The sequence below is a fragment of the Protopterus annectens genome, chromosome 1.part1 (genome assembly GCF_019279795.1).
Source record: "Protopterus annectens isolate FY-2018-M chromosome 1.part1, PAN1.0, whole genome shotgun sequence".
Lineage (NCBI taxonomy): Eukaryota > Metazoa > Chordata > Ceratodontiformes > Protopteridae > Protopterus > Protopterus annectens.
In genome coordinates this window covers 1631946477-1631971555 of record NC_056726.1, presented here as the reverse complement: position 1 = coordinate 1631971555, position 25079 = coordinate 1631946477, and the positions used below count along the sequence as shown (strand labels likewise).

The 25079-nt window shown below is 42.6% G+C and overlaps 1 protein-coding gene across 3 annotated transcripts in view; it reads right to left on the bottom strand.

The window, feature by feature from the left end:
* The window catches only part of MEAF6 (MYST/Esa1 associated factor 6), a 919140-nt gene that overhangs the window by 367624 nt on the left and 526437 nt on the right, over positions 1 to 25079 (bottom strand). For all 3 annotated transcript variants that reach the window (XM_044083666.1, XM_044083674.1, XM_044083682.1), the window contains exon 5: positions 16493 to 16685. In XM_044083666.1, coding sequence (XP_043939601.1) covers positions 16493 to 16685 — 193 coding nt within the window. The remainder of the gene's footprint in view (positions 1 to 16492; positions 16686 to 25079) is intronic.

Genomic DNA, 25079 nt, shown 5'->3' with positions numbered 1-25079 from the left:
TCAGAAGAGGAATCAGAGGAAATGGAAACCTGGTCAGAAGAATCATAGTCAGTGTCTTGCCTAGGCCTTTTGTCAGGAGGGGGATGGGAACCCCTGATTAAAGTAATTAGGTGTCTGGCCATTTTAAGCATCTGTTTCTTTGGCATGGATGATTGTTCAGCAGAATGTTGTACTTGTTTCTTTGTCTTTAATGGTGTTTTTAACTTTGCCTTGGCTGCTGTAGTGGGCTTAATTGTAAGCTGTGAAGGTCTGAAAACACCCTCAGAAGCCAATGCCTGCTCAGCGGCTCCGAACCCATCTGAGGGAATAGTTTCCGTAGGCCCAGTACCTTGAGTTTCCACAGGCCTCGGTGGCTCCACATGGCTGTCGGATAGGGCCTGTGGCTCTGAGGTAGCGGGTGTCAGGGGCTGCAAAAGCTCCTCACTGAGAACCGATGAACTGGCGACTGGCCTAGAAGAGGCTTCGTCGTCGGTTTTGGACCTCGGATTCCTGTCCTTTTCTTTGTCTTTGCGTTTTTTATAAATTCCGGTCATCAGTTGTTCCGATGGCATTATGTAATTAAACCTTCAGCCAAAATAATGTAAAGCAAAATCAAACCGACGTTTAATAGTGCGTTTGTTGAATCTAGCACAAAATCGACAACTAGTAACGTCATGGTCAGGGCCTAGGCAAGGAATACAGTAAGAGTGAAAGTCCTTATGAGGTATTTGCTTCCCACAAGAAATACAATTATTAACTTTTACTGACATCGGTCTGGAGCAAGAAAAAGTTTCCCCAACGGGGTATTTAGCTTTATTGAAGACTTCGGTTCTGAAACTCAATTTCGAAAATCTCAGGAGTCGGCCGACCGGCACTTGCGAACTGCTTTTGCTTCGGGCACCGCGCGGCAAGAAAAACTGAAGAAAATGGTGGCGGTTGCATCTTTTATACCCCTGGCGCACTGACATCAGAGGCGACAGCAACTGACTCCGGACCAAGACTTTGGAACTCGGGCCGACTGCGGGTATCCTGCCGGCGGATAACCCAAGTGTAACGACTGCAACAGTGAAACACGATGATCATGCAGTCGACCCCATTACATCAGTTTTTCTTGCCCCAGATGTCAGTAGCCCCCAAAAAAGGAAGCAATTATATGGTGTGGAACACCTCCAGTAAAAAGTAAATACCACTGGCATAAGATATGGCCAAAAAGAGGATAGGTAGAAAGTACAGAAAAAAATCAGGGGGCTGGAGGGAGGGTAACCAGAACTGCAACAGTGAATACACTCGAATATCTAGACTTTTGGTAAGTGCACACAACTGTACTATGTTCTTCGTGTTTCACTCTTGTAGTCATCACACTTGGGTTGATTCCCAAAAGCTGAGGAAGGGTGGAGGTAGTCAAGAAGTATTAGGGCTGGCTAGCAGGCCTTGTAAGATTGCTGTGGTCCAGCTCTGGACTTAGAAAAGATAGGTAAGTGGTAATGCTTGGTGAAGGTGTGTACAGAACTCCAGGCTGCAGCTTCCAGGATGTCCCTGGTAGGGACTCCCCTGAGAAATGCTGTAGAGGTTGAGGTAGCCCTAGTGGAATGAGTTCTGATCCCCTGTGGGGTAGGTTTCCATGGTGTTTGTAGCAGAAATGGATGCAGTGTGCTATCCATTTGGAAATGGTTTGCTTTGAAATGGCCTTGCCCTTTGCTCCTGTAGCAAAGCTGACTAGCAGCTGGTCAGATTTTCTGAAAGGTTTAGTCTTGTCAAGGATTAGGGAAAAAGGCTGGTAAATGGAAGGATTGATTTAAAGCCACACTGGATGCCACCTTGGGCATAAATGATGGGTTAGTCCTAAGGGAAACCCTGTCAGCATGGAAAATAATGAAGGGTTCCCACAGCCATTAGTGCCTGTAACTCAAGACACTCTTCTTGCTGAAGTGATGGCTAGCAGTAAGGCTGTTTTCCAAGAGAGGAATTTTAACTCTGCTGCAGCAGCAGGTTCAAAGGGGGGAAGCGTGAGTTTCTCTAGTACAAAGTTAAGGTCCCAGGCAGGGGTGGGAGCTCTCCTCGGGGACCTTAAATTGTTAGCTCCTCTCAGGAACTGTTTGATGAGAGGGTGAGAAAAGAGAGGTGGCTCAGTATTGTAATGAGCTGAGATGGTGGAGGCATGAATCTTAATTGATGAGAAGGATAGGCCTCTGTGGAGCAGCTCTGCTAGGTAATCTAGGATTTGAGGTAAGGTGGGCACGGTTGTGTCCTTTCCTTGAGACTGGCTCCAAGAACAATATCTTTTCCACTTTTCTGAGTAGGATTTCCTAGTACTAGGCGTTCTGGCCTCCAGGATGACGTCCAGCACCTGTTTGCTGAAGGTTGCTGGTGGTGTAATCAGGGGATAAGCCAGGTTGCAAGGTTCAGGGTTTGCAGCTGTGGATGCAAAATCTGTCCCTTCTGCTGGGACAGCAGGGAGGGGGTCTGATGTAGGTGCCAGGGTGCCACTGCTGTCAGACTGCATAGGAGTGGGTACCAGTGCTGGTGTGGCCAGTCTGGGGCAATAAGGATTGTCCTTGGTCTATCCCGTTTGATTTTGAGTAGTACTTGAGAGAGGAGGGGCAGAGGGGGAAAGGCATAAATTGAGAGGTTTTCCCATGTAAAGGATAGGGCATCCACTTTCCACGCTTTGCTGTGAGGATTTCTGGTGCAGGATTTGCTCAATTGATGGTTTTGGGGAGAGGCAAAGAGGTCCACCTCTGGTGTCCCCCACCTGTGGATTAGAAGTTTGAATGAGCTGTGTTCGTTTCCACTCGTATGGGTCCAGTAGATTTCTGCTTAAGTTGTCTGCCAGTGAATTGTGTTTGCCTGGCAGGAATTGAGCTTACAGGTGCATTTGGTTGCTCAAGGCTGTGTTCCGCAGGGCCATGGTTAACCTGCATAGAGTAGGAATGAGTTCCCCCATGCTTGTTTATGTACCACATAACTGTAGTGTTGTCTGTATTTATCAGGAGGTGTCCTGGAAGGATAAGGTATTTGAAGGCTGTCACAGCATTCTGTACAGCTAACATTTCTTTTTGATTGATATGCAGGGGAATTTGTCCTGGGCTCCATTTGCCTTGAATGCATTTGCCTGTCATGTCAGCCTTCCATGCATGGTCTGATGCATCTGTTCTCAGGGTTTGGGTGGCAAGGGGTTGAGTGAAAGGAAGACTCTTGTTGTAGTTGCATGCCTCTGCCCACCAAAGGAACTCTGCCCTTAGGCAAGGAATGATAGGAATCACGGTTTCCATGTCCTGCGAATGTTGACACCACAGACTTTTTAAGTACCACTGAAGTTTCCTCATATGAAGTCTTGCATATGGAATTAGTAGAATGCATGAGGCCATGAACCCTAGGGCTTGCAGTATTTTTCTTGCAGATAGCTGGGTTTTGGTGGCCATTAGATTGAAGTAGTTTGTCAAATAAGCCTGTTTTTCTGGTGTGAGGAATGCCATCTGGGAAGTTGTGCTCAAGCTTGCTCCCAGGAATACAATCTTTTGGCTGGGCAGCAGTTGTGATTTATTTTCGTTGATGGTGTACCCCAGAGAAGTTAGGAGTCTCTTTACAAATGCCAGGTGCTGAAGTAGCAATTCCTGACTGTCCGCCAGAATCAGGCAATCGTCCTAGTATGGGTAAATTTGAATATTTCTTTGCCTGCAGTATGCAATGGCTGGAGCCAGGCACTTTGTGAACACCCTGGGCACAGTAGATAAGCCAAAGGGAAGTGCAGAGAACTTACTGTGCATAGAGCCTGCCCTGAAACGTAGATATTTCCTGCAAGATTCCCTTATGGGGATGTGCAGATAAGCTTCTTTTAAGTCTAGTGTGACTAGCCAGACATCCTTGGCTAGCACAGGAAGAAGCTATTGCAGTGTAAGCATTTTGAATTATGGGACCACCAAGAAGGGGTTGAGAATTGATAGATCCAGGATAGGGCACCAAGAGCTCTCTTTTCTGGGCACCAGGAACAGTCTGGAGTAGAAACCCTGTCCCCTTTGCTCTACTGGAACAGGTTGAATAGCCCTGATAATGAGAAGAGAAAGTACTTGCTTTTGCTTCTCTGCCCACTGGTAAGGAGGAAAGTCTGGCATTCGCTTGGGGTTGGCAGTGAGTGGAAGTAGAATCTGTATCCCAGGAATACAATGTTTAGGACCCATTGGTCTTGGGTAACAGACATCCAGTTTTTTGCATGCAGGGTGAGTTTTCCTCCTAGGGGTACAAGTACTTTGGCATGGCTGGAAAGGATGATAGACCAGTCATTGTGAACTTTTTCCATAAGGGGGTGGCTTACCACTCCCTGTTTTTGAGGTGGGAGCACTCCATTGTTTAGATCTCTGCATACCCTGAGACTGTAGTCTTGGTGGTCTGCTGCCCCTGGGTTTGGACTGAGGCGGCCTGGGAAGGACTGGAAAGGACCAGTTTTTAGAAGGCTAATGCCTACTGAATCTAGGTGGCTGCACCTGTAAGACAGTTTGCATAGATTTGGCTTTTTCCTCCATCTTTTTAAGAACTTCTTCTGCTTTTGTGCCAAACAAACGTTCCTGGTTTAATGGAGCATCTAGTAATTTTGCTTTGACATGGTCTGGCAAGATTTGTTCCTTCAGCCAAGCATGCCTTCTCAGAACAGACCCAGTGACAGCAGCCCTGCAGGATGCTTCTAAGGCATCAAAACCACGCTGCAAAGTATGTAACTTGGTTTGCAGAATGCATTAACTCTTGTAAATCTTTATTTTCTGTACAATCTGGAAGCAACAATATTTTTTTGTTTAATTAGTCCCATGATGTGCTGTTGGTACTTCAACATGTGAAACTGGCAATTCAAAGCCCTGATGGCAAGAGTTGCAGAGGCATATACCTTCTTACCCCAATCTGTCTAAAGCTCTAGAATCCCTGTCTGAAGGGGTAGGGTTGATGGCTGTAGTAGCCTTAATGCCTTTAGGTCCCTAGGAAATGGTCTCTGGATCCACAGTGGGATTCTTAAAGAGAATTTGTGAGAATCAGGTACTCTGTAGTACCGGTCAGGCTTTCTAGGAGCTGGTGGTAAAGTATTAGGAGTAAGACTGGATTCCATGAAGATATCATCTGCAATATCCAGGACAGGGGGTATACCTAGAGGCCTGTGCTGAGGCAAGTCTAAACATTCTCTGAGTCTCAAAACAAAATGAACAACCTCAAAGAACACTTCACCCTCCAAAGAAGAGCAAAAACCATTTATTCCAAATACGACTGAGCGCTTTCACCAGTTATCTGGCTTCTTCAGAGTCGTCGTTAAAAAATTCAACATCCACTTAAAACACATAGGATACACTCCCCATTGGATAAACCACCAGCCACCCTTCAATTAAATATACAAACCTCTTAAAAACAAATCAATATCCTATTAAACATTAAATATTTACAATATCAAAATATAACATCAAAAATTACTACAATTAATCTGACATTCATATTATTAAATTAAATAACACATATCAATGAAAAACATTCAAAAAAATACACATATAGCCTATTTAAAATATAATACTTTTAAATTTGCTGAGATCTCAATTTAAGCAATGGTTTAAATGAAATATTGTCGTTCAATCCAGGATACTTACATGCATCTAATCTGATTTGCCATTCTGTCTCCAATGCCCCCACCTTACTAACTGTGTCACCCCCCTGTTCATAATCTATAACTCGTCCTATGATAAAAAACACAAACTTTTTGAAGTTTTTGCACTTAGTACTATGCAAATACAATGCATTGTGTATGTCACCCTTATTGATAGATCTCACATGTTCAGCCACCCTGTCACGAAGCCTCCTTATGGTCTTCCAAACATAATATGCCTCACAACAGGTGCATGTAGCGACATAGACCAAATTTTTGGTGTTACAGTTACATTGTCCAGGACAGGGTAGAGTATATTTATACCCACCCACACACACATAACTACCTTCATTGATGAACCTGCACCATCTGCAAACACCACATTTCTTCATAGCAGATTTTAAATACTTTTTCCCCTTCCTTTCAAAGAAGCCTTTCAAATTCTCACCCCTACCATAAACTGTAACGGGTTCCTTGCCTATAATTTCCTTCACTTCTTCACTAAAGGAACATTAACAAGTATCCCTGACAATATTCATCAACTCAGGTGTCATATTATTGTATCTCAAAACCAGTCTGGCCTAAGCTATTTAATTGAAGGGTGGCTGGTGGTTTATCCAATGGGAGTGTATCCTATGTGTTTTAAGTGGATATTGAATTTTTTAACGACGACTCTGAAGAAGCCAGATAACTGGTGAAAGCGCTCAGTCGTATTTGGAATAAATGGTTTTTGCTCTTCTTTGGAAGGTGAAGTGTTCTTTGAGGTTGTTCATTTTGTTTTAATTCTACTTGCCCTTGTGGGTGGAATTGGACTTTATTCTCTGAGTCTCTTTTTGGACTGAGGGTAGTCCTGGCATTCCCAGCGGAAATGCTCTCTTAAGGTATGCAAGGTTTCATCAAAAGAAAAATCCTCTGGAGGGGAGGTAGAGGTAATGGAATCCTCTGCATCTGAATCCTCATAGGTAGATAAGGGTAAGTCCTGGTAATCATGAGGATCAGTCATATCGGACTCATGGTCTGTAGAATCAGAAGGAAAAATCAATGCTTTGTCTTTTAAAGGGGGAAGGCTGGCTTCCCCTAATTAAGGTTATAAGGTCTTCAGCCATTCTAAGCATTTGTTTCTGTGGCATGGCAGCTTGAGCATGTGCTTTGGTTGTTGGTTTTCTAGGCGTAGTGTGAACTCTGGGCCTGAAAAACTCGGTAGTTTTAGTCAAAAAATTAAGTTGTCGGTTTAATACGAACATCGGAAGGTCAGAATACACCCTCAGAAGCCGGTGCCTACACAGCGGCTCTGGACCCATCCAAGGTAGAGACATCTGCAGGTTCCATAGTCGAAGAAGCATCTCGCCGCATACCGGATTCCGAATGGGTCTCAGCAGAGGCCTGTGAATCTGTAGAAGAGGGTATCAGGGGCTGTAAAAGTGCCACACTGAGTACGGCGGACTGGCAACTAGCTTAACGGAAGTGTCGTCGGCAGTTTTGGACCTATGAGGTCTACCTCTGTCTTTATCCTTACATTTTTTCGGAAGATCGGTAGTCGAATGGCTTAGCGAAGCCATTTCGGAATACGGAGAATGATAGCAAAAGAATTTAGTGACAAAGATAGCCCGACGAATAGTTTGGGTGTTAAACAAGACACAAAACAGACAGCGAGGAACGTTGTGGTCTGGGCCTAAACAAGTGACGCAGTAAGAATGAAAATCTCTGTGAGGTATTTGCTTTCCACAGGCAAGACAACTGTTAACTTTTTCTGACATTGGTTAGTCAGCACCCTCCTCATGACCTCAAAGGCTGTCTCTGCCCCTGCTCCGAAGAACACCCTGAACCTGACAAAAGGTTTGTTGGAGCCAACGGCATCTCTGGCCCAGAAGATAGAAGCTCTGAGGCAGAAGTGGAAGCTGAACTCACCATTGCCGAAGCCCCCAGAGGCAGGGTCAGATCCGGAGAGATTTGAACCGGCTCCACGGACCCCACTGGAGAGTTTCGGCTCCCAGAGGTTCCCTGCTCAGACTGAGTGGAAACACTTGGGGTAGTTATCAGATCCAAAGTACCTACGGGCTTCAGATCTGATACAGGCACTAGCTGGATGTCAGAATCTTCTGGCTCCAAAACCAAGAGATGGATCGAAGGGGGAGCAGGTGCCGAGGGGGAAGACTGTCTTGTCCGATGCCTGTGGGTTCAGATCCAATAGTAATTTGCCCCAGGCTGGTGTCTTCAGTCACCTTTGCATAACTCTGTCCACATCTTCATCAGAGAGGCTCCTGGTTGACTAGGTTGATAGCGTAGGAGATCCTGACCTTGTTAAGAAAGGTGAAGGGAGCAGAGAAGGGATCAGGTCCAAGGAATGAGATTGGCTCCGACATATAAATTCAGTTGGCAAAGTTGATTTCAGAGCTGAAGGTTCAGATATGGTAGACTTCGGAGCTGTAGGTTCTCACTGCTCCAGAAGGGGTCTTGGATCCAGTTTAAGCTGTCTGCTCCTATGGTTCTGTTGGAGCAGACAGTTTAGTTACTCTCTGCTTCAGCTCCGAAGATGATTTCGGAGCTGAAGAAGGTTACTTTAAAGACTTGTCTGATTTAAGAGAAGTCTCAGTAGAAATAGTCTCAGAAAAAGTTTTGTTTTAACATCTCCTTCAGAATAAGCTTGTTCTTGCACTCTAAGAGAGCTCCCTGGTTAAACCCATGGCAAATTAAACAGGATTCTTGCAGATGAAGAGGCCCCAAGCAATACACACACACATAAAGTGTGCGAACAGCTAAGGGGAATCTTTTTTCTGCATTTCTCACACTGTTTAAAGCCAAGAGGCTTCCCTTCTTTCTGTGACATATTTAGAATAGAAAAGGTCACACTTGCACTTACAGACCTCTAGTTAAACAGGACAACACAGAGTAGAACAAGTCTTTTTTTTTTTTTTTTTTTTTTTGTAATTGTCCTCTAAGTTAAATGGACAAAAGGGACAGTAAGAAAGGATAAAGAAATAGCATCCTCTAACTAAAATGGACATTAGTTAGACAGGACTAAAGGGCAAAGAAATAACGTCATCTAACTAAAACGGACGTTGGTTAGACACCCTCCAACTTAAATGGACATTAACCACGGAAAGTAAGGGGAAAAAGTGCCACAGAAAGGCCTATCACTCACACTAAAGGATAAAGAAGTCACTCCAACAAGTCCTATTGATGCCTCAACCTGGTCTGGGACATCAGTTGGAATTGTTGGAGGGACAGATTTGTATCCCAGAGACTCCTCCATCTGTGGAATAGACTCCCTCTCCACGTTAAGCAGAGTACCTCTTTACCCCTTTTTAAGCGCAACCTAGATAACTGGATGAGAAACAGAAAATAAATCCCGGAGATTCAACCTGTGTCCCTGCTGGACAGGGGCATCGGGTGCTGACTTGTCTAAACATGGGGTAAACTCTTGGCTAGGCTTAAAAGGATCTCAGGGCCAATAGCCTAGTAACTTCGTATGAACTTACGAAGATACAGAAGTTGTTTTAAAGGAAAAAACTATTAAGAGAGAATAGTGAAGAGAAACAAATTTAAAGACTCTTAGCCTAGAGCTTGCTAGTAGAACCTCCTTTCTTGCAAAGCAGCAAACGAGATCTGAGGTAGCTAGAGGGGTGCATTATGGGTAAAGAGGGATGCCCACGAGCTTTGCTGAAGACCTCGAGCTTTTAGAATGGCCGATATGGATCCGACCCATCAGTGAGAATAAAGGCGAGACTGACAAAATCACATCAAGACTTTAAAATGAGTCTTTCCTGACAAATGTGTCATTATATAGGTTCATAGGTTCATAGGTTCATAGGTTTATACTAGGCTATCTGCCCTAAGGCATTTATAAGCCTAGCCCAAATTTTTGTGGCTTACGCCACCCCTTATATGAAAAAATACTGTGCCCATTAGTTTGTTGTGCCTCTGTCCATCAGTGACACAGATATGATTCCCGGGGTAAACCTACGATCTCCCATCCACAGGTCTAGATTTCTCTTGAACAGAGTCAGCGAGGTGCTCTGCCTCACATGGACCGGGATTTTATTCCACAGCATAGGGAGTCTCTGAGTGATAAATCTATCCCTCCAGCACGTCCTATTTATAGCCGTGCTAAGGTTTAAGTCGCTTGCTCTAGTGGTTTTGGTGGATTTGGATTTTTTGAGGTGGAGCATGTCCATTAATTCCGGGTTGGACATGGCCTTGTATGTCAGGCACATGTCACCTCTGAGCAGATGGTATGCGACTGAATAGAGCTGGAGTTTCTTCAATCTGGCAGCATATGACAGATTTTGGAGTCCCTTTATCCTTTTGGTGAGGAACTTTTGGGGTCTCTCCAATTGCTGCAGATGTCGGGTGAGATACATCCCGAATGGGGCATTGTACTCGATCATTGGTCTGATAAGTGAAGAGTATAGGGGAACAATGACCTCACTAGATCTGGATGTGAATCCCTTCATGATCAGGTGGGCAATGTAGAAGGTCTTTCTAACCACTTTAGCAATGTGAGTGTCAAAAGAAAGGCCACTGTCAACCTGGGTCCCCAGATCCCTGATAACCTCTTCTGTGCTTAGTGGATTGCCACCTATATGGTAGCTTGGGGTTACCTTGTTTTTCCCGAAGGGTATGACTATACATTTTTGGCGTTTAACTTCAGGCCATGGCTCTGGCACCAGCTATCTGTTTCCGTGAGTCCCTTCTGAAGGATATCCATGTCCGATGCACTTTCCACTATGGCGCCCAGTTTGCAGTCGTCTACAAACTTTGTCAGCCAAAGTCCTCCCATGTTGGCCTGTACTTCTGAGAAGTAAATGCCAAACAATAGGGGGCCAAGGACCGAGCCCTGTGGGACACCACTTGTGACCGGCTTGGAGTCTGACACAGCGCCAGCAACTCTAACCCTGTGGGTTCTGTCCTTAAGCCAGTTTGCAACCCATCTTGTGACATATGGGTTTACATTTGAGCTGGTAAGTTTTTCTACAATACCCGAGTGGGGTATTGTGTCGAAAGCCTTTGCAAGGTCAAGGTAGGCTGTATGGACTGCCTTTCCCTCATCAATGGCCTTGGTGACTGTTTCGAAGAAGTCGACCAAGTTCAAAAGGCATGATCTTCCCTTGACAAAGCCAAACTGGGTCGGGTCCAATGTCTGCAAGTCCCCTATATCTTTGTTTATGAGCTCCATTATGATCCTCTCCGTAGCTTTGCAGACTAGACTTGTTAAGCTTATGGGGCGGTAATTACCAGGGTCCGTTGAGGCGCCGCCTTTGTGTAGTGGGACCACAGTTGCCGTACGCCACTCCTTGGGCACGTATTCTGTGGTAAGGCTGAGATTAAACAGCTGCCTTATGTGCGGGTTTAATTCCTCATTTAGCTCGTGTAGCACACAGCCGGGACACCATCCGGTCCCATTGATGCTGTGTTTTAGCTTTAGAGAGAGCAGCTTTCACCTGCGCATTTGAAATGTTCGGGAGGCTACACTCGGCTGGGATAGTTATCTCTCCTTTAGCGGGAGAGAGGGGGGTGAAGTTTGCACTGAACCTGTCTGCCAGTATGTTGGCAATGTCTGTGGGTTCAGTGATTTTTGTATCATTTTGGACTAATTCTGAGCATATCTGGGAGTTTCCACCCAGGTTCCTAACATAGCTGAAAAAGGCCTTATGATTTTCCTTTGAATCCATGGCAATTTTTCTCTCAAAATTGGCCTTAGTTGATTTTATGAGTGCTCGTATTTTTTTACTAATAATGATCAGGGGTGACTTCCCTTTTATGGATTTTGTTCTATCATGTAATAGCTTTCTCCTCTTATTGTAAAGTTTGTTAATGGCTGGGGTCCACCAGACTGGACGTTTGCCCTTTGTGGAAAGAGTCTTGGTTTTATTTGGGATTGCCTGATCCATGCAGTCCTGGAGGTGTTCATAGAAGGCATATAATATTTCTCATGGAGTGCTGTAACCTTAAGACTATGCCATGCCAGATGCTTACAAAAATACTTAGTGCTTTGACCTCAGCAGGATTCTACTTATTCCCAACCAGAGGAAGAATAAAGGACAGAACTCAGTCCAGCAAGATGTTGGTCCTTTGGTATAGCTTGAAGAACAGCTTGAAGAATTAAATGACAAACCCTTCATATAGCCTGGCTAGACACTTGCCACTTCTTAAGTCATAAATTAAAAACAGAAAATTATTTAGACAAATCAAACATGCTCAGTTCTTTGCAATGCAGAATACAACATATTATTGTTTATTCCTGCACTTCTGCTTGGTTTATTAGTTGTACTAGACTAGTTCCAGCTTTTTGGGCATGCAAACACTGTTTTTACATTAAGAAATCTTTGGTCTGCTCTCTTGCGGCAGGAAGAGGTAAAGTCCCTTCTGAACTAGGATTCACTGATTAAAACTTCAAATAATGTTGAGATTGGCTGAGTGTTAGGCTGTTTGTTTTGAGACTTCCTGCACCTGTACACAAATTTGTTTCAGCGAGATGCTGCCCATCGCAAAGCAGCAGTTAGCAGTGCCCTGTGCAGACTCAAGCATCTAGAATTGAAATTTTCCCTATAACACTAACCCTGACAATTCTTCAATATTTAGTTGTGCAGACTGTAACTAGTTTGCACGTTGAAAAACACATCCACCTCAAGGTTGGTCTTCGACAGTCGTGACAGGAGTCTACATTCCTACAACAACCAAGCTAGCCAGCTGTAAACCTATTCAACACCATTCCCTGGTAGAACACATAATAACTCATAGATATGGATATGCAGTTCCCCGGTATCTCTGTTAGCCTGAAGGACACGGGTGTTCTGAGGCAATGCAGCAATTGTCACATGTATATGGACAACCACCTAATTCTCCAACAAACAGATAACGTATGTGATAGATATAGTTGTATAATGTCACTGGGGGCAAGGCTTTCACACACAAGAACAAGCAGGCTATCAGTAACACACAGTACACTCACCTCACATAGTAACGACCAGACACATATACCTACATATGCTGAAGCTCTTAAATGCAATCTCACAAAACCAGAGACTTCTTAGGCACTGCACTATTGAAAAAGTGTCCTCAGCAACCTCTAGAAAACTCAACAAACACATCAAACAAGACATACACTGACACATTCCACAGTGCTTCTCAACTCCTAAGCCCATAAGGCATACAACCAGAAAACCTAACATTTTGGTCATTACTCACCAGGGTGCGTAAGAAGAGAGTCACTTTCAGCTGTCTATCAGGGAACCAGGATCTACAAATCAAACATGGACTCGGGTCACTGGATCACAAGTACCAGTATGAATGTCACAGTCCATGTCGGTGTAAATAATTGGAGATGTACCTCCCTGAACTATATGAAGAGACACAGTGGGGGATCTCAGACTGTGTGCCTTGGGCCGATATGAGCTTAGCATTGACCACCATTTTACCTTCTCCAAGGATGATGCCACACTATGAACAAAAGATGACAGACTGACAATTGGCTTAGTTTTTGGTATCACTCCAAGGAGGGTACAATATTTGCATGGAATGATACAGTCGACCGATCACACTGCTTTGGCAGGGATGATCTGCCCCTGCCCCCTCTAAGCTTTTGAATATTGACTAAAACTTCTCCTCCCCATTGTGCCTTTTTTAGGAAATGACAAACTGATAAAAATGTCAGTACAGCAAAACCAACCCTAGAAAATCTACAGTTGTTACTGATCAATGCTATAGACCTGAATAAGAAACTCTGCTCCCTCTAAGCTCTCCTCACCATGGAGAATGCAGACATTTGTGCAGTTATCGAGACATGGTTTAAAATTGTGGAGACCACACTGGCAAATACAGGACTACAATGCCTTCCATCCATTGACCAGCTACTGCACAGGGAGGGACTAGGGTTGACATGTCGATTTACATCAAGAAAAATCATAACTCAACGTAACTCAAAGCTGATCAAACAGGATGACGCATATGAGCTTCTCTACACCCAAATCACCAAAGGAAAAGTGTTGCACCATATCCTTGAAAACTAGAGATACCTTCAATGACTGAGGAAACCCATAACACATATTTAAACTTACTGGAGTCACTCACCATTCAACTTAATGCCATTCTCATGGGTGACACTAACTTCTCTACAATAAAGTTAGAATCGTTCATGACCCCAACTGTGAAGACTCAGAAATTCCTGGACAATGACAACAAAACACCCAGCAGCTTATAGCTCAAACCAACAACTACGGGTAAGAACATATTAGATTTGGTCCTCACTAACATGGGAAAATGTTGCATCTGATTAGTATAATGTCCTCTCTAGTAAGGTCTGATCATAAAGCTGTCTCCTTTGAAATAAAAATAAAAACGATGACCTGCTAACTTCTAAACATTTATGAATTATTCTAAGGCAAACTTCCTATTATTAAGTGACAGCCTGGCAAAATTTCAAGCCACCCCAAACCCTGAGAACACTGCTGGCTATGTGGAATTGTTCAGAGTCTCAGAGACCCTGTACAAATCATGTCTATAGATGCATAGAAACAGCTGGGCCTACCAAGAATAAACACAAAACAAATACAGATAGATTGTACAGCAAAAGGAAAAAAGTCATGGCAAAAACAAGGCAGTGCAATGATTAGCAGGATACAAAATCTCTCATCACTTTAAACAAGTAACTTGGTGGACAATTAAAGTTTGTCAAGGCCACATTAGCAGCAAAAATCACTACCTGGGACAAGGAGAACCATAATGCTTTCCTTACATATGTCCACAACTTCAAATGCAGTGCACAACAATGTGCAGAACTAATTGTAAACAGAGTCACCAACACTAAGCTGAAAGATATAGCAAATCCATTTCACTCCTCCCCCAGCCACCATTCTAGAAATACCATCAAACATAACCCCTCCAACTATCACTAGACAGCAGGTCCTCAATGTGCTGTCCAAGGCCATGAATACCTCAGCAATAAATCCCAATAATATCCGAGGATGCCTCCTAAATAGCATGAAGCACAATCTAACCACAGCATCCAGACAGGCTTCATGCCAAGTGAACACAAAACTGAAACAGTCATCTCTATGCACAATGGTGGGCCACCAGGACCACCACAGACCCTGGAAACTACAGACCCATAAGCCTGACTAGTCTCATATGCAAAGCTATGGAATTATCGTAGAAATGATTAACAATGACATAGGAAATCTTCAGACACTGCATCCAACCCAATATGGTTTTGTCAAGGGCAGATCATGCCTATTCAACCTTGTGGACTGTTTTGAGCAGATCCCCAAAGCAATGGATGAGGACAAAATGGCGCATACTGCCTAACTTGATCTGGCCAAGGCATTTGATACAACACCCCACTCAGGCATCGCAGGTAAAACTCATGGCATTACGTATAAACCCCTATGTCACACAATGGATAGATCTGTAGCTCTCGGACAGGACCCAAGAAGTTAGGATAAGGGGGTCCGCCTCCACAAAGAAGCTGGTGACAAGCAAAGAAACACACAACTCTGTGCTGGGTCCACTCCTTTATGGCATATAATTCTCTGACATAAATGCCAATATCAACGGCCTCTGACTGGCTATATTTGCTGACTACTGCAAATTAAATGCAGTCACAGAATCCCTCAAATATACAAATATCCTTAAAGAAAGCTGGCTCAGACAAACAGTAGGTATTAGAGCCACTGTCTAAAACTCAATGTCACAAAATGCATAATAAGGATGTCTGTCACCCCTGGAAACTAAAGTAATCCTAAGAGTAGATCCACTACACAGGGATTTAAGGTTACATGTAGACAGTAACCTGGCCTTCGACCACTGTGTGTCTGTGGTGGTAAAGAAGTCAGCAGCTAGCTAGGTCCAAGTAAGTCATTGCTCCACTATATTCAGCCCTCAACAAACCAATTATTGAGTGCAATGCCCCATTTGCTATATACCTTACCAGGCACATGCAACAACTGGAACATCCACAGAGTCTCCTCACAAAAAGGATACAGGGAGTGAACATGTCCAACACACATGACCACTCATAAAAATAAGCAATCCCACACACTTGATCATACTCACTGAAACACTCAACCATGTGCTTGCATAGAAAATCCAACATTCACTCATTCAGACTCTTAAATACCTAATCCCCCTAATAAAATTGAACCAGCTAGACACACATATTCAAAGCAAATTTGGAACCAAAGACATTTATTGAAGAAAGCATGTGGTTAATCCCCCTGGACTGCTGCATTAGCATCTGGGTTTGCCCACATACTGCTCTCTGTAAGGAGGCCTCGCAAAACATAAACTTAGTCGCAGCAGTCTCTGATTTGATGAAGGCTTAGCACTATGCAGAAACCTTTTGAACAAAGGCTTCCATATTGCACTAAGCCTCTGAATCCTATGACCTAACCAAGTCCTTTACTCTAACTTGGTAAAAATTAGCCACTGCATAAAGACATACCTATGATGTAGTAGTGTGCAAGAACACCATATACAGAATCTGGTAGTGCATGTGCAAAGCACTCCATTTTACTTTATTATTTATGAAAGAAGTGATCATGCAAATACACAAAAGAAAAAATAAACAAGATTATGACATTACTGTAGAAAAAAATAAACACAGAAATAGACGGGTAAGTCTGTCTGCTTTGTAGAAATCTTATAATTAGGGAAACACAACTCAGAAATGTGAGAGACAAAATGTTTTATATGGATTCATATATATATATATATATATATATATATATATATATATATATATATATATATATATATATATATATATATCCTTATGTCAGCTGCATTTAAAACAGTAATAATCATTTCATGAAATATACTTTGGAAGCAGATATCTTAAACTGTAAAATGAAGCAGATAATGTATTTCACAAGAACAAAACATTTTTAGGAATAAGTAACACACCTATGTCGATTTTTGTTCTTCCGCTTTTTATGACTGCTGTGATGATTTCCTGAAGATGTTGAAGAGACTGCTTTTGAAGGTTTTATTCCCTGCATGGACCCATCCAGGTCTTCTGTATCTTCTTGGTTAGGTTCATTTTCCTGATTCTGGAAATCTGGAGAATTATCACTTTCTGTTCCACTGCCTGGTTCCCCTAAAATGATTTATATATACAGACTAACCATTACTTTCCAACAGAAGATGGAAATTTATGGCATTCATACATAAACCAGGCACAGCAGAAAGTAAAAGGAAGAACATAATGTAGTGCTGGTAACGCAAACACAAAATCATAAGGCAAGTGTATAAATTATGGCTACAGCAGAAAAAAAAAGACACTATGCAAGCATTTGTACTTATTTTAGCATCTTGGATGATCTAGTGCATGACTTGACAGCCCAACTCAGAACAAAGCAAACAATACTTAAGACAGCAATCTGTAACTGCAGGAACAAAAACACCAGAAGGGGAGTCCAGACTAACTTTACTAGAAGTAGTGAATATAGTAACAGAGATAAAACAACTGAAATTGGGATCTTTAGAAAAGGGGAGGAGCAAACTACATAGGAAAAAATGGGAATTGTGGGAACAATATAAGCAGAGCAGGAATGAGGTTAAAGAGGCAGGATTGGAATGAGACATATAATGTTTAATGGACAATGACTGGATGGATTATAAGCAATGTATAATGTCTGCAGCTATAGTTGTTTCAATGGTGTCTGTGATGTATACTGTTTGCAACTAAAGTGGTGTAATTTTGCTTTTCATTTATATAAATGTAGGACTGCCTACATCACATGTGAAAATTTAATAAAGACGTTTGTTGGAAAAAAAAACATTAGAAGCTGAACAGGACACAGAGAAATCTATTTGGAAAGTGTTTTACCTGAATAAACAAACTCTTTTGGAGACTACTGAACTCAATACAATTCTAAAAAAAAAATAAATAAATAAAAAATTAAAATAGCTAAAGCTTTGGCTTCCTTGCAACAATGTTCTTCAAAGACTGTCCTTCTTTTGGCACTTACTTCAGCTAGACAGGTGTCTGAGCTCAGGCCCTTATGGCTATTCTTCCTTTTTTGTTTTTTTCATAGGGACAGGGTGTCTCTGTAATGACTTGTCTCTTAATCAATCTATTAATTTGCCTGCTTTTTTCGTCTCTCCATAGTCTGCCAGTGAGAAGATTCTTCACACCTTGGACTTACATAGACAGGTCAGGGATTATTTGGTTAAGGCTAAGACCATTCACAAGTCTGAGCAACACAAATTGGATGTTGTTCCAGAGCAAAAGCAGGCTTTGCAAGAGCTACCCTGCATGGTTTTTTTGCAGGGTTCTTCTGGGCCTTCCTCTGCCCAACTTTCTTCGAGCTTTTGTACTCTCCCTTTAGTGAAGAATACCAAAACAGTGATATGGAAGGACATAGTGCAGTTGTGTAAAGTTTTACCTAACTGGTAGATGTCCTTTTCTTCACTGTTGCAGCATTCGCTCGCTCCCTCCTCCCTCTATTCTCTTCTCCATTTTTTCTTTCTGGATGCATGTTCCTCTTCTTCCTTGGACTGTTGTTTCTCCTTGGGCTCTTCAGTTCTGACGTATGTTATGTCCATACGTCACCTTTATGCCCTGAGCAGGGAGGATACATTTGATGTACATGTCTATAAGAACCTAAGGCTTTGGTATACTGGCTGGATGTCAGGCTACCCTTGACAGGGGATCCCCTTTAGTGAAGGATACTGCAACAGTGTTATGTAAAAACATCAACAACTGACTGGACTGTATTGGAAGGTGAAAAGGAAAATCTGAAAATCAAAATAGCAGAATAGGAAGGCAGAAAGGATTTGCAAATGACTCTTTGGAGATTGTATTGGAAAAGCACTTGGCAGTACTGGACATGGACAGCAAATATGGAAAGCCCAGAACAACAATGATAAGCATGTCTAACTTGAAATGAAAAAAAGTAGGACTTTGGCAGTTGTGATAACCTAGCAGATGGTTACAGATTCCAGAGTGACCTGCACATGTTGAGTATAACTATTTCAAGGCAACTGTGAAACATCAATTGTTAGTTCTGGCAGTAATAAAATAATATAACAGATGACAGTTAAACTACAAACTGACATTTTCTACATCACTGAAAGTTTTCTGAATTGGCAGGGTACTGATTTTTGAAAATCCACATTATGTAATTGCAAAAATAAAGGAATTACCACCAAAATTAGCAGTTACAAACTGAGCACAAGGAAACAAGAGCTGGCAGAATGAGAGAGAGAGTGATACTATCATAAAAACAAAAGATGAACGGAAGAATGGGGATTTAAGGGATAAAAGAAGAGTGTTTGTGTGAGCAATCCCTGGAAGGAAATGGCTTAGAAGAACTGATGGCATTACCTGAAATACCTATAGTGAGTAATATAAAAGGGTAATGTTCAACATAATGTTCATGGTTGCTAATAAGTTTACCATTTACTGTAAATTTTGGTTTAGGCACTTGATGGGTGGTTGTCTTTCATACTTTAAAGATCGTAGTAGTACTTAAAATGTATAAGGACAAATGAAGATGTTAATACTATAAACATCACGTTAAGAAAGACATTCTTAAACTGGTAATGAATTGTATATAATATTTGTGAGCGAGTACTTGCATTAATTAGGCTCTGAAATTATAATTATGGAGACTGCTCAGAAGAAGAGTGAAGTATTAACGATATGTAACTTTTCCCCAAGCAGCCTTTAAACTTCACGTTATACATGGGTACACATACCATTATAGAAAACCATTACATAGACTTTTTTCCTTTTCATGCATTTTACATACATGTTTTAGTTCTTAACATTATTTTTCAGTTTACCATTACTTAGACTATTCAAGTCCTGCCTTCCCTGAATTTTCTCTCCTCCCCCTGAATATTACTGTACATGTACTATGCCCACAGATTCCATTTATTTCTATGTAGTTTGCTTCTTCCCTTGTCTAAAGATCACACCTAAAATGTTATCTCATTTACAATATTCAATAATTCTATTACGGTTGGTTTAGCTTTTGATTTCCATCTTCAAGTAAATGCTTTTTTGTCAGTCATCATTATTAAACAAAGTAGGGTCTTACTATGTCTAGGCAATTCAATTTCTATACCCCACCTCAAAAGAATCATTTCCTTTATTACAATAATACCCCAAAACATTTCTGACAAAGTACTCTGCACAGAATTTTTTAAATCTACCAACTCATTACATTACCAAAAATATGATCCCAAGTACCGCTTTATTTCCTATCACACCTCCAACAAAATAAAGTATTGACCATATCACTGAGAAATTCTTTAGACTAAGAAAACATGACAATTTTCAGTTAAAAGGTTTAAAATGGAGATTGCCTTTTCCTTTTTCCTATAAGCTAATAAGTCCTTCATTTTCTCATACTTTGCTTATGATTTACTGAGACTTTAGAATCTACCGAATACAGCTAATCATGAACCATATGAAACTGTTAAAACAGGTTCAAATTGAAAATAGTACAGTAATGAACATATGAATGAGGGATTCTTACAAATGAACAATTTATTGCAGTGTACAGTGAAATATTAACTACAGAGGCATGATAAAGTTATAAAAAAGGTCATGTTATGTAATATAAATGTATTTTTTTCTTGTTTAAGAATATTTATTTGCATTGAAAAAAACACATCAATGAGGTTGCTTAACATTGCAAAATAGGAAGCAATCATATGACAGAAAGTATCATTGTTTAAGTAAACTTATCATAACAGTAGGTGTTCAAATGACCACTGCTGCAGTAGCCTTAGCTATACGTGTTATATCCTGTCTAGCAAATAACAGCCGGACTGCTTTGAAAGCTTAAGGGCAACTTCCATGTACTCAGACCACTGATAGCTCCAGTAGAGATGGAGAAAATCAGCGGTCTGGGTGTCACGTCTTCCATCCCAGACCTTTTCTGTAGCTGAAGAGCACACATCTGATGATCAATTTCAACAACAAAGATGATCAATTTCAACAATTGGCTTAAGTACTGGTGTCATTCAAAGGGGATCCAATGCCTGTCAGCTTGGGATGATATGCTCGACAAGCCACGATGCTTCGCTAGGGACGGCTTGCACCTGTCACCCCTGGGCTTTCGGATATTGGCAAAGGCTCTTGCTACCCCCATAGTGCCTTTTTTAGGCAAGGCTCAAAAGACAAACCCACCTCCATAGGTATCACAAGGGATAAGAAACTAAGAGTAATGCTACTCAACGCCAGAAGTCTAAACCTCAAGATGCACGCACTCGAAACTCTCCTTAGCATGGAGAACATCGATATCTGTGCAGTAACAGAAACCTGGTTCAGGGCTCCCGAGAACACCCCAGCACTACCAGGTTATACCTCATACCATGCTTTTCGGCCCCAAAACTTGCACCGAACCACGAAAGGAGGGGGAGTATTGATATTCATCAAAGATAACCCACACCTCCAGGTTGGTGGCAAAGCACGAAGCATCAGAGACTATCCATGTGCAACTAACAGTGAGTAAAACTGCCTTCCAGTTTATAGCCTGCTACAGACCACCCTCCCAAACCCAGGAACCCCACTCGGCCTTCCTGAGAACACTGGAAAATATGAAGGTCTCTCCAAACACCATTATATTGGGCGACTTCAACTACCCAAACATAGACTGGGAGCATTACTCTAGCTCCAACACCCTAGCTCAAAGGTTCCTAGAATTTATAAACTCAAATGCTATGGAACAACTTGTTACCACTCCCACAAGAGGGGAAAACGTACTGGACCTGATCATCACCAACATGGGGACTCTATGCTCTAGACCAGAAGTGTATCCCTCACTGGTAAGATCAGACCATAAACTAATCTCACTGGATATTCACATCCCGATCCCACCCCCTGCCCAGAAAACCACAGTGAAAAACTTCTCTAAAGCAAATTTCACACTCCTCAAAACTGAGGTGGAATCCTTCAAAGCCCCCGGCCTGTGGAAAATACAGCCCAGACAGCAGAATCCTTTATAAACGCATTCTATGAACACCTTCAGGAATGCATGGATCATGCGATCCCAAATAAAACCAAGACCCAATCCTCCAAAGGCAGACGTCCTGTCTGGTGGACCCCAGCCATAAACAAACTATACAATAGAAGGAGGAAGCTACTAAATGATAGAGCAAAATCCCAAAAAGGGAAGACATCACTGATCAGTATTAGCAAAAAACTACGGGCACACATAAAATTGTCTAAGGCCAGCTTCGAGAGAAACTGCACAGGACACTAAGGATAATCACAAGGCTTTCTTTAGTTATGTTAGAAACCTGGGTGGTAATTCCCAGATATGCTCAGAATTAGTCCAAAATGACAAAAAATACACCAAACCCACAGACATTGCCAACATCCTAGCTGACAGGTTCAGCGCAAACTTTTCCCCCCCTCCCCACCAAAAGGGCAAATATCTATCCCAGCAGAGTGCTGCCCCCCTGACATCTCAGTTGCTCAGGTAAGAGCCGCCCTCTCCAAAGCAAAAAACACAGCATCAATGGGACCAGACGGTGTCCCGGGCTGCATCCTACATGAACTCCTAGAAGAGCTAAACCCAAACATAAAACTACTGTTCATTCTCAGCCTTACTACAGGATATGTGCCCAAAGAGTGGCGTACAGCAACAGTGGTCCCTCTCCATAAAGGTGGTGCCTCAACGGATCCTGGAAACTATCGCCCCATAAGCCTGACTAGCTTGGTCTGCAAAGCTATGGAAAGGATCATCATGGACCTCATAAATAAAGATATTGGGGACCTACAAACACTGGATCCTACCCAGTTCGGCTTTGTTAAGGGCAGATCCTGCCTCTTAAACCTGGTTGATTTCTTTGAAACAGTCACCAAGGCCATTGACGAGGGGAAGGTGGTCCACACAGCCTACCTGGAACTCGCAAAAGCCTTCGATACAATACCCCACTCGGGCATTATAGATAAGCTCACCAGTATAAACCCCTATGTCACTAGATGGATTGCAAATTGGCTCAAGGACAGAACCCACATGGTTAGAATTGCTGAAGCCATGTCAGACTCCAAACCAGTTATAAGTGGTGTCCCACAAGGCTCAGTCCTGGGACCTCTCTTGTTCGGTATATATTTCTCGGAGGTACAGGCCAACACGGAAGGACTGTGGCTGATCAAGTTCGCAGATGACTGCAAACTGGGCGCCATAATCGACTCTCCAGCCGACACAAGCATCCTCCAAAAGGGCCTCATAGAAACAGACAACTGGTGCCAGAGCCATGGCCTCAAGCTAAATGCCAAAAAGTGTATTGTCATCCCGTTTGGTAAAAACAAAGTGCCCACAAATTACCACATAGGTGGTAATCCATTAAGTACAGAAGAAGTAATTAGGGACCTGGGGACCCAAGTTGATAGCAATCTCTCATTTGACAACCACGTGGCCAAAGTGGTTAGAAAAACATTTTATATAGCCCACCTAATCATGAAGGGATTCACATCTAGATCAGGGGACGTCATTGTGCCTCTTTACTCATCCCTCATGAGGCCCATAATTGAGTACAATGTCCCTTTTGGGATGTACCTTACCAAACACCTGCAGCAACTGGAAAGACCCCAAAAGTACCTCACCAAGAGGATCAAAGGGCTCAAACAGATGCCATATGCTTCCCGGTTAAAGAAACTCCAGCTCTACTCAGTGGCATACCGCCTGTTCAGAAGCGATCTGTGCCTGACGTATAAAGCCATGTCCAACCCGGAATTAATGGACATGCTGCACCTCAGAAAATCCAAATCCCATCAAGCTACGCGCTCGAGAGACTTGAACCTCAGCACTGAAATAAATAGGACATGCTGGAGGGACAGATTCATAACCCAGAGGCTCCCTTCACTCTGGAATAAAATCCCAGTCCAGGTTAGGCAGAGTCCCTCATTGACTCTCCAAGAAGAATCTTGATGAGTGGATGGGAGATCGTAGGTTTACCCCGGGTATCACTTCTGTGTCACTGTTAGACAGAGGCACAGTATACTAACCTCGAAAAAGGGCATAGCAAAATAAATTTAAAATGGGTGGCGAAAGCCAAACACATTCTGGCTAGGCTTATAAATGCCCTAGGGCAGATAGCCTAGTATAAACCTATGAACCTATGAACATCTTGCTGTCTTTTGAGGACTGACGGTCAGGCTAGTACTTCTGTATTGTTGGGCAAATAAGTTCATTTTCGGTAAAAAAAACTGCCACAATTAATTTTAATGCATTACTTATTTTGAAGGTTGGGCGTCGAGCTGGCAACGTGGCACCGTGAAAATCAACTGCCAATCATTAGCGGACCGGAGTTCCGCTGTGGCACCCCCTAACCGGGAAAAGCCGAAAGACAACAACTTATTTTAATTAAAACTCCCATACAGCTTGAGAACTCCCTCAAACTTAACCCCAAACACACTGCATTCACCACACTAAAAGTGACAAAATGTGCCTTCTGAAGCATGTCCCCCCAAACTGGGAATGCATGCCTAAACACATAACTGAGTCAACATCCAACCCTACCCAGAATTCAGAAAAGACAAAAATAAATAAATAAATAAATAAAGACCACCTACTCAACCATGCAAAAAAAAAAGTTTTGTACTCACCATAACGTTCCAACAGAGTGAAGAGGAGCCATTGCAAAATCCTCATATGGTAACGAGCTAATGGGACTAGAGTAATGGCAGCTGCCATCAAACCCAAGACCTTTAGGACTAACCGTGCCTGAACCTTTGACTTTGACAAGAGAAGGGAGACCTGACGATGAATGGCAAGCACCCTTTCTTGTGGGTGCTTGGCTATGATGTCACTTGTATTTAGTTGAACGCCATTGAAAGTAATACACTGAGAGGGTAACAAGGCAGATTTTTCGTAATTTATTGCGATTCCTAGATGTGCACAAGTGTGAATCGTGTGGTTCCTGGCCCTTAAGAGATGATGCTTGGTGGTGGCAGTGAGGAGCCAGTCATCTAGATAAGGAAACATCTGAAATCTCAAAGTCTCAGGTGAGCTGTCACTACTGCCATGCATTTGGTGAACACCCTGGGGGCTGTGGTGAGACCAAAGGGCAGAGCTCTGAACTGGTAATGACTGGCTCCCAGCCGGAAGCGTAAATGACTCCTAGACTGCCTGTCTATTTTTATATGGTAGTACGGGTCCTGGAGATCGACAGAGCACATCCAATCGTACTGGCCCAAAAAGGGTAGAATGGACTGCAGTGTCACCATCTGGAACTTTATCTTCTTTACTGACCTGTTTAATTTGCTGAGATCCAGGATAGATCTCCAGTCCTCTGTCTTTTTCGGAACTAAAATGAACCTTGAGTAAGTTCTGGATTCAATCTGGTCTGTGGGGACTTCCTGAATGGCTCTTTTTTGCAGCAAACTTTTTACTTCTAAGGCTGCTTGATCCCGAAGATTGGGTGGAACATCTGGGGTTGATGGTTTTTGACTACTTGGGGGTGTTTGGGAGAAGGGAATTTTGTAACCCCTGGATATTATGCACCGTACCCACGCGTCTTCTGTTAT